At 38.0% G+C, this 11,162-nt stretch overlaps 2 protein-coding genes across 2 annotated transcripts; one reads left to right on the plus strand and one right to left on the minus strand.

Moving 5' to 3' along the window:
• Nucleotides 1-1,234: 1,234 nt before the first annotated feature.
• Nucleotides 1,235-2,772, minus strand: LOC115763883. The gene is made up of 2 exons (XM_030706659.1): nt 2,710-2,772; nt 1,235-2,649 (listed from the first exon to the last, which is right to left on the minus strand). Exons 1-2 carry the CDS (start codon nt 2,714-2,716, stop codon nt 1,235-1,237), a joined length of 1,422 nt encoding a protein of 473 aa, XP_030562519.1. The 5' UTR covers nt 2,717-2,772.
• Nucleotides 2,773-9,856: 7,084 nt separating this feature from the next.
• Nucleotides 9,857-11,123, plus strand: LOC115763740. Its single transcript, XM_030706443.1, has 4 exons — nt 9,857-10,389; nt 10,445-10,552; nt 10,608-10,851; nt 10,928-11,123. Exons 1-3 carry the CDS (start codon nt 10,030-10,032, stop codon nt 10,800-10,802), a joined length of 663 nt encoding a protein of 220 aa, XP_030562303.1. The 5' UTR covers nt 9,857-10,029; the 3' UTR covers nt 10,803-10,851; nt 10,928-11,123.
• The last annotated feature ends 39 nt before the right edge of the window (nt 11,124-11,162 follow it).

Here is an 11,162-nt window from a genome sequence, read left to right on the forward strand (position 1 = left end):
AATAAAATGAAATCTTTGCCTAAACTTTGGCTATTAACGTTGGTCACCAACACACATACACCCACACGCACACTCACATAAGCACCAATATAAACACACACATAGTGAACACAAAAGACAAAAGGGACATCCAACCACACACAGACGCACACAAACACCCTTACTGACACACACTTTATATTCAATTTCCCGGGCAAATGCGAAAATGCCTAGAAATCCATTTACCTAAATCCTCTATTTAGCATGCATTCGGGGCATTGTTTTTTATTTGTTTTTTTTTTCCCCCAATATTCTTATATGTATTTTTTCTCCTTTTTCCATCTAGTCTGTCATCGGATTTCAAAAGCTGGCAGTTCTCGCCGGGTCCGGTCACCGTGCAGTTGATTTGGTTTGCAACTTCATTGTTGACCCAATCGTTGCCAGAGGGCTTGGCTTGTCCCTCCTTTAATGTTATCGAATTTCGATTGTCTTATGTGGCCCGAAGGGGTGTGGTATTTCACGCTTGCTTTTGGTCCACCAAACAACAAACAAAATTACGCTCATCGAGAAAGAGGACAGGACATTTTCGAACCACTCGTAGGAAACCCAGAAAATTACATTAAACCAGTTTCCGAGACTTTCGAAGAACATACAATTGACAAGACTGAATAAGCGATATTCATATAAACATAACGATTTTAAACATGTTCCATGTGGCTTTCACTTTGTTGAGCTATTTCTGATATTTAAAGTCCCAACTCTGTGGAATCAATTTTGGGTGTCATAATTTGTATAAAACTTAAAAACTAAATTAAACCAATTAGAATAAATACTAATTTTGATAAGCGTTTACACAAATTATATACAAACTAATTTAAACTAGCTTTATACAAAATTGTAGAAGAGAACAAATAAACAAATACAAATGTTCGGGATGTTCAAAATAAAATGCGCGTCTTGCTTTTTTTAAGTTCATTCTTCATTCTCGACACGGATCGGGCTTTGAAAACCCATATCTACTTCCGAGCCTAAACTTATATAATTCGGTCAAAAAACAACTAACGCTAAGCTTTTAGTATGATATATAGATTAATTTAAAACTAAACATTTTCAACGTCCCTCTAAATTTTAGAAATTAAAAATATAAAAATCAAACTTAAAACATAATCTGAATATAAAAAGCAATTATATTATTATATAGTTTCGCAGTTCAACAAAAATAAATAGAAATACAAAAACCAAAAATGTTTAAAAGTCATCCCAGAGTTTCGTTATGCGCAGCATTCAAATGTTTGTAGGTCAACGGTATTGGGTTTTGGCCAACGCTGCCTAGATCTATATCGGGCGTATAGTTAAGTGGCTTGCCGAATGTCATGCTAATTGTGCCAATCGGCTGCTTCCAGGTGGGCTCATGTTCATCCAGTTCCTGCACCTGCAGCCATTTCTCATAGTGCTGCCGCCTTCGTGGAGTCCAGCTCGTGAGCTCCGCACGCAAAGGCGTCGAGTGGCTAAAGCGCAGCTGCAGCGGCATCACTGTTGGCAGGCTCTGGCGCTGCTTGAGCATATGCTGCAACAATTGACCACTGCCGGCAACTAGCTGGCACTCAAAAAACTCGAGTACCTGCAGCTGTGCATTGTTTTTCAAATAGCGCAGCAGCCGACTCAGCGTGCAGCCTCTCAGCCCAAAACGCTGACAACTGAGCGGCAGCTCCGGTTGCGGCGTCTGATCCGCTAGCTTGCAGTTGCTCAGCAGCAGCTCCCGAAGAGCCCAGCAGTACTTTAGCTGCAGCACCGATAGATCCAGCGGTGTGGTGAGCCAACTGCCATCAAATTTCAGAGTGCGCAGCTCATAGCGCTTGGCGTTGATGATATCTCTGACAATGGGCAGCCAGTCCATGCCCGGCCAGAGTTGCATACGCTGCAGCGACAAATGCTCCAGATGCGCCAAATGGCAGACGGTCAGCGGCGAGTGCAGCATCAGCGGCAGCTGCAGCTCCTTCAACTGAAAACATTTCAAAATGTTTGTCACGTCCAGCGAGGCGTGCGTCTCGTTACGCAAAAAAAGCTGCTGTAGCTGCGGACAATTGGCACAGATCTGATCCAGTACTGCCTGCGAGGGATTCTGGCGCAGCAGCAGCGCGCGTAGATGACGCAAATTGTTCGGAAAGGGTGGCATAACGGCGGCGTGCACATTGAGCAGCTCCAGCCGCGGCAGCAGCTTGCCCAGCAACTGCAGATGACAGATGGAACTAATGCCGCTGCTGTTGATGCTGGAGCTGGTGGCGTTCGGCTTTGGCTTGCTTTGCGCAACTTCACAGTTGCGCACTTGCAGAAGCTCCGGTACGCCCATTTTTCGACAGAGGCTGTACAGCTGCGGTATTTCGGCCATCTCCAGACGCAGCCGCGTCAAACGCTGACCCAGCATGGGCATCAAACGCTCCAGCTCCTCATCGGGCAGCATTTTCAGAATGTGTATTAAATCGCTTGCCTCCAAGACCTTGATCAAGCGACCAAAGATGTTGGCGCTGCTATCACCATATCTCAGGCACACGCGCAACGTGGCATAAGTCTGGCTAAAAGTTGGTGTCTCCGGAACCTGGACATCGGCTGCTTTGGCAGCGGACGTGCTAGCAATGGTTACATTTACGCTGACGCTCTTTGTGGCTTTTGCTGTTGATTTAGTTACGAGTTTAACCGAATTGTTTTGAATTTTTTTCTATATGCACTTACTCGACATTGTGAGCAATCCTTCACTTTCTATTTAATATTAATTGGAAAACTGAAAACTTTTCGCTTAAAGCGAACCACTTATTTTGGCTGCAAACAGAGCTGCCACCTAGCGTTTAGAAAGCGCTTTTATCGTTTATCGAAGCAATTATTGAACCATAATTTGTGGAAGACTTTCAATCTCATAGTTGTTTTGTATTTAAATGTTTTTGTTTATTTCTTCTTAATTAGCGTATAGGTTATATGTATAAGTAGGTTATATTGATAAAAAATGTGTTTTACTTTTTATCTTCTTCATATTCTTAACCATTCAGATACCGAATCCAAAAATAACAAAAGCACCGAGCTAACCATTAGTTACCTACATAGTTTTTTCCTAATACTATACAGAAAGACTGAAAATTATATTTTAAAATCAGAAAATTAATATTTTCTATCAGGCACTCAAATGTTATGTGGTTCCGGGTCATTTATTTCGGCCCACAATTACTTTTATACAATTAGAAACATAAGAAACCTTCTCAGTGTGCAATTTTGTTGAATGGTCAGTGAAGCAAAGGTCAGCAGTTGACTTTATGGTCGCCAAGTTTTGACCTGTCATTGCCAAAAGTTCAAGCCAAGTTGAAAAACTTTTCTACCTAAAGTATGCTCGCCAAAGGATGCATATACTCGCTATATATACATATACACAATACATGGCCCAAATTCCAATCTAGTCAAGAGCCGCCCATGGCGTCTGGCTTTTGTGCTGTGACTTTATGGCCAAGTGCAAGTCGTTCATCCAACCAAGCAGCGAGACATAAACGGATAACAACGTGGGCTCCCTGACTGTATATATATGTACATCTATATAGGGATGTGTATGTGCATACATATGTATTCGGCTGGTTGGCGCGTTGTGCTACTGTAACTATGTCATTGCGGTTTCCTTAATTCATTTTGTTTGCTGCGCCTCGTCATAGTCATTGTCAGCATTCGGATTCAGTTGGATATCATGGCAATGTAAACCGCAGCAGGGAAGCCCCAACCCCCTGGTCAAGCTGCATGTGTTTTCAGTCAACGAGCGCCAAGCCTGGCGTCAAGTGAGCTTTCCATTGTTACACCCTGAACACACGGAAAATTCTCGGTAGGGTATAATGTGTCCTGTAACAAACAGAAAAAGGCTTCTTTGACCCCAAATAAGAATATACTTTATATACTAATATTATTGATCAGCATCAACAGGCGAATCGTGTCTGTCCATTTAGATGAACCTTCAGAGTCTTGACATTTCAAGAGTATTTTTTTTTAACGTCAGATCAAGTTTGCTTCATATATATTATATATTACTTGAAATCGACAAGAATCGATAGAGATATTCTGTCTTTGGACTTATTGAGAACTTATAAGAGCTAGAGACACCAAATGTAGACACTCCTGTAGCATGTGAAGGGCATCTCCTTGTCGAGCTGCACTGACTAAAGCACTCTTGCTTTTTGTAGTTGTTGTCGTTGTTTTTAGTCAATGGCGGCGCTAAGCGGATTAACGCTGTTATTTTAAGTTCAACAAACGAAGAGAAGAATAAATTAATGAGTTTTCACTGTGAACGGCCAACTGGGTTTAACGGGCACAAAGCCAAAAGCACAAACACAAATACAAAAGACGCGCCGGGCCAAAACGCATCAATGCACCCTCGCAGCTGTTTGTGTTGTTGTAGTTGTTGCGGTTGTTATTGGCCAGGCCATGACCACAAAATGGCCAAACCAAGCATGCCACCGCACTCTTAGCCCTCAGCTCACGTCCAGCCATTAGGAGCACTGGCCATAACCGTCATCTGTTCTCGCTGTGTGTGTGTGGCTAGCCTCTCTCTTTTTTTCTCAGCTTTCCCTTTATTTGTATTTGTAATTGTTATGGTTTTCCCATTGATTGTGTGCACCGGACACTGAAATTGTAATTAGTCGAAATTTATGCGAATTGAGCCGGGCGCTCGTATGGGTTGACCCGCTTCCGTTTTTGGCTTCGATCACGTACGCGTTTTGGCCATTATTATTTGTGTCTTGGCTTTACATTTCTATCCCCCTTGTATTTTTTTTTTTTCAATAAAAATTAATTTAATGAATTTTCCAGGGCAAATCCGCTTATGGCATCAGTCAGCCATAACTTTTGCCATGTTCGCATTATCAAGCCCCTTCCATGATGGTCAGCAAATAATTTGTTAATGCCCCCCTTGCGTATCATAAATATCAATCGTATTTGCTTCTGGTTTAGCGACAAATTAATTATATGCAAAGCAATGCTGCCTGCAACCAACAGGAGAACGTTGGCAACTCTGACAGCTACTGGCCACAGGCGCGCTGCATCATTATAAAGTTACAGACGCGCGAAAAGTTTGCTAATTAGATATATATGCAATTAAGTAGTTTACCGACAGCGTGTCATTCGATATTTTGTACTTGGCTGGCCATGACAACCCTGTCACGGCGATGCTTTGATGCACCCAAGCAACCGGAAAATTGTGCCGTGTCCTTGCCAGCGTCAGGCATCATTCAATGCAGAGAGACTGCACAAAATTACGCGCTTGGATAATTTACTTATAAAACATTTATAATTAGGCAATGTTCCTGACACGCTTCGAACGCTGGACAAGTGATTGGCAGAAGCTGCGGAAACTTAAGATCACAGCTTAAAAATAACAAAAGTGGAGACCCTTAAAAAAAAGGAATAACTAATATTGCTTTGCAAAAGTACATTACGAGAGAACATGTATAATCCGCAAAGTGTACAGGCTGTGGTGTAAAACGTTTTAAAGAGAAAGAAGGGAGCATCAAATATTGTAAAATTCAATATATATAAAACTAAATAAATATAAAATTAAATTAAATATGAAAAGTATTCTCAATACTTTAGAAATATCTATCCGTTAGCAGCAATTTTTCCTGGCTTCCCACGCAAGAGAGAGAGAGAGATTAATCCAGTTCTATTAGCGCAATAGGCTTTACTTAATTTCCCTTTGAAACCACTAAATATACATTATTAAGGGTTGGTCCTATTTAAGCGTTGACATTATCCACGAAATTCTCCCAGTGCAGGAAAAACATTTACTTTGAACGGCACAAGGTAAAAGGAAAAACGAATTTCCTCTCGGTCCGGACTTGGACAAAAAATTAACGCACTCACAGAGCCAGCGGAAAAAATGGTCGCACGAAAAGCAGAGCTAAGCAAAATGCAGAAAAAAACTTTGCCTTTGATTTAGTTTTTTTTTTGTGCTGCCCTTATGACATTTATTGTATCACACCGACCCATAGGACGTCTATCACTGGTGCAGCACATTTGTCGACTTGCTGTTGGCAGTCTTTTCAGCGCCCACAGTCCTTTGCCGAGCTGACAGGCTGAGCTGTCCAATGGGCGTGTGTCTGACTGAGACCTGAGACAGGCAAAGGGGACTTATCAAAGGGCTGCTAACTGAAAGCTGCAAGCTGAGAGCTGCGGAAAAATGTCTTTTAATTAGTGTTTAATTGAATCGCCAACTGGAATTTTAATCGAAAATTGCAGCTCACTAAAGTTGAGTTTGACTTTTCCGCACAGTTTGCATTGTATCTCGAGCCAAATTGCTTGTTTGCTTTACAAACTCAACTGGCTATTGATAGCTATAGAACTACTTCCTAAGTAGAGGCTTTTGTCACGCTCAAGAGGATTAATTAAACATTGTGCATTTAAGTGCGGTAATCGTTCAATCGATTCAAACCTATCCGATGCAAATCAATGAAAGCAATTGTAAATAAACACACAATTCGAAACACGTTTATTGAGCGTAGATAATAGAAAACCGAGAAGAAACAATAACCAGTGCCAAGAATAAAGGAAATTTAAACATTGCGTTTCATTTAGAATTAGATAAGAAACTAAGTAATATTCTGAATAATAAAAATAATAATTTGAATTTATATAATTACAGTTATATTTGAATTCAATAAATATTCAGGGATAGACAAGTAACTAAATAGTATTATGGATAATGATAATGATAATGATAATGATAATGATAATGATAATGATAATGATAATGATAATGATAATGATAATGATAATGATAATGATAATGATAATGATAATGATAATGATAATGATAATGATAATGATAATGATAATGATAATGATAATGATAATGATAATGATAATGATAATGATAATGATAATGATAATGATAATGATAATGATAATGATAATGATTATGATTATGATTATGATTATGATTATGATTATGATAATGATAATGATAATGATAATGATAATGATAATGATAATGATAATGATAATGATGATAATGATAATGATAATGATAATGATAATGATAATGATAATGATAATGATAATGATAATGATAATGATAATGATAATGATAATGATAATGATAATGATAATGATAATGATAATGATAATGATAATGATAATGATAATGATAATGATAATGATAATGATAATGATAATGATAATGATAATGATAATGATAATGATAATGATAATGATAATGATAATGATAATGATAATGATAATGATAATGATAATGATAACGGTAATGAAATTGATAATGATTATTGAATAAATTAAGATTAAAGTTGATTTAATGGTAGCCTTAAGTTCGAACCCGTATTTGCAGTTTTCAATGGCCAGGAAGAGTTTTATAAAGACTTTTTAAGAAAATCTTTTACTGTATTTCATTTCAAGTCTTTCTTGCCATGACTTCCTTGCCTCCACTTCGTCTCTTTAATTGAATTACAATTATTCACATGCCCTAATGCCAGTCCTCACGCGATCATTGTGCGGCGCCAGTTCGGCTGCCCATCGCCTTACTATGAAATACCATCAGACACCCTTGACAATGAGCATAATAATGCAGGCGGCCACACGAATGTTTCAACTGTAAATACCACAATAAAGTCGACAGATGCACACAACAGCATACCCCGGATCATTAAGAAGGACGTTTACTTAACTGAACCCACAGCTGCGGCAATAACACATTGCATGATTATTATTAAGCATAATTAATCTCATGGCAGGCAGAGCGTATACGCATTGCTGAATTGACCTTATAGAGTTGACTTGTGCATGAAAAACAAAATATCAAATCGTTCTAAGCCAGCAATAATTTCCATTAATTGTTGACAAATGTAATTTGAGTTTTAAAACCCGAATAGAAATCGGACTTTTTTAAAATTAAAGCAAGCAATTGAGAATCGCATTTTGTTTAAAATTATGTCCCAATAGCTTTAACATTAAGCAATCATTAAGATTGTAATAGCCCAAGCCAATTGTGTCAGACTCAAAATCAACGTCAATCAGGTAAGGGTACATATGACTGAGTTCCATTGTTTGTGTGTATGCGTTTTAATCAAATGATTGAATGTATTGAAGTTAATGAGCTACTTAACCGACATTGCCACAAGCCATGCATCAGGTGCGTTTATATTCGCATAAATGTAATGAATGCATTCACAACCGCCGTTGTATATATATATGTATATATACATATATATATGCATATTATAGATATAAATGTTGGCACAGCTTACATAATTAGGTTGAGTGCAATATGTTGGCCACCGATGGCATAATTAAGGTACACCTGAGTTCCTCGGTTTTGAGGTAAGCCCAAAGCTAGTGCGCACTTCGCGCATTGAAGAGGCACGTATTATAGTCGGATACATTTTGTAAATTATATGGTAACACGTCATTTAACTTGGGAAAGAAAATATTATCGCAAAACATTTCTCGAATTTTTAAATCCACAAATCTAAACAATTTGTCATGCCTAAGAAATTCTGATTTAAATCCTTTAAAATGCCAAACACAAAATGTATCAATCAAAACTGTTAGCCAAGCACAATAAAAATCCTTTGGCTTTAATATATCTGCCTGACTGTGGGTGCAAATGTGTGTGTGTGTTGTGGTTTTGTGCGCTGTGGTGGTGCCGTAAACCCGCTAACACTCCGTGTTGTCAACTTGCCGACATTAAGGCGCGTGAATCTTTTTTTTATTGTTATGCTGCCGTGTCGGGGGGTTGAGCCATGAGTGGGTGGTATGGGGGAGGTGGTTGTGTTGTAAAGCCGCATGTATGACAGCATGTGCGGCATACAATTACAAGAGCCGAGCCCCGAAAGGCTGGCAACATTTGTTAGCCCAAAAACAAAATGACTGCACGACCATTTCCGCTGATTTCCAGTTGAAGTCCTTTGCTTCCTCTGCAGCCTTCTGCTTGGCGCCTGACGTGGATTATTATATTCGCATTTCTCATGCTCACAGCTTTAAACATTTTTCCATTGAAATATTTATTTCAAAAACAAAAATGCCAACACCCACACACATAGCACCGCGTAAGGACTCTGATGTATTTTTTATGTCTTTGCTTCGCTTTTTTATTGCCTTTAAATTGCGCTCGTTACGTTTTGTTTTATTTTGAGGCGGCAGCCACGCCTTAGCGGCACCACCCTCAAAATACTTGTAGGCAGACAAAGAGACCAAAAGAATGTGGATTATTTCTTATCATTTATAGGCCTCAACATGAACATGAAATCTGACTTTAACTCACATTTCATCAAGCGAATATTTTTTAAATTCATTTTACCTACCTTTTGCGAGCGTCAAATTCATTTTAATTCTCACGCTGCAGTATAATAACATATGCTTTAAATATGTTATTGATATAAACATCACTTGAATTTAGAGCCTATTCGCATACAAACGCTTTGCATATGTGTGTCATATATAAAAGCATATAAATTCGATTCTATATAGCATACTTTATATTTGTTTTCTTAATTATCCTAAAATACAAGTTTAAATAAATTTTAAATAAATGCTTGTTTAGCTGGATCGAGGTTTGGGGATTTATTAAAAAGAAAAATGAACAAAATTTTGTTTAATTTTTGTTTTCCGATATATTGTGGCTGCACATGGAATGGTCGTTAAAACCATTACTTTTAGATAAATATCCCAATGAGTTCATTACAACGGGAAAGTTCTCGCAACTGTTTTCAAAATACAGCGTAGATCAAAGTCAGGTACGCTCGTCTAGTTGTTTTAGCACAGATATTCGACAAAAATATAATGCTATATAATATAACACAATTTTCTGTCGTTAGGTAAAAAATTGGGCAGTTTTTGTAAAACATTTTAAGTTGGCCTGGAAAAGGAAGAGTCCAAATTATATTTACGTATTTTCGAAAACAAAAGAAAAGAAAACTTACACACACTGAAGCACAAACACAGCACACAGTAAAATAATAAATAAACAACAAATATCATATCTTGCAGAGAAAGCTAGATAATAGACAAGACGCCAAGATGAATCGCATCGATACTACCATGGATGACATGGCCAATACAAAATTTCTGACGCTCTACAGTAGTTTGATCAAACAGTTTTCGGCCTCCACGGAGTTTACCCACACTGAAGTTGTCTGCCTTCTTATTATCTACTACAAATTCGTGCAGATCAATGGGCCGACTGCCAAGCAGATGAAAAAGAAGCAAATGTACAATCTATTTCTGGTGCTCTTTCGCATCTACGATATGACCCTTATAGAACGTATACTGCTAAATATCACCGCCGATGTTATCTACATCGGCCCGGAGGCCTGGATGAAGTTATTCTCAGTGTTCCTGAGCAAAAACTTGGAGACACGCATGCAGTTTGCATATAAGGTATGTAGATATTATGTGGAAAGCACAAACCAAACTTATGATCACCAAATTCTAGGTGTATACAACCTCTTCGTCTGGCGTCCTGAATCGCGAAACTGTTGGCATGGCCATCAACAATTTCTTTGTAGGTGAAGATGACGATGAGGTCAAAGAGTTGCAAGCGGTAAGTGAATAACAACTTCAAATACATTTTACAATATAAGCACATTTTCTCTCAGGATATGACCGAGTTTATATTCAATAAATTTGATTTGGACAAGGATGGCGTCATTTCATATGAGGAATATTATGAGATTGTAAGTAATCAGCCGGTACTGTTGGAATTTCTGGGACAGATATTTCCCGATTTATCCGACCTAACCACAATTGCATATTGCACAAATATTGCAACGCTCTTTCCTGGCGAAGATTAACTTTGATTGATTTTGTCCTACAATTTTAATGAATTTTCATTTATATATAGTAGGTATTTAGCATTATTTTCATTATTATTTTATTATTAATCTTTCGTTATCATTATTATTAATATTGATTGCAGCATATGCGTGGGCTTTTTGGATATAAAAATAGTCAAAGTTAGGATGGAATTTCGCTGAGTTCTAAGAACTCATGTAGATTTGTTGGGTATTATATATAAATCAGGCAATGTTGTCTGCTGAGTAATGATTAACAATTTTAATTTTCGAATACTGTATAAATTAATAATGAAATATTGTCCAATAAAGTAACAAGCGAACATTGAATGACATAAATATCCATTAAAAAATTAGATC

The sequence above is a fragment of the Drosophila novamexicana genome, unplaced genomic scaffold (genome assembly GCF_003285875.2).
Source record: "Drosophila novamexicana strain 15010-1031.04,08,12 unplaced genomic scaffold, DnovRS2.1 tig00000770-arrow-pilon, whole genome shotgun sequence".
In the NCBI taxonomy this organism is placed as follows: Eukaryota; Metazoa; Arthropoda; class Insecta; order Diptera; family Drosophilidae; genus Drosophila; species Drosophila novamexicana.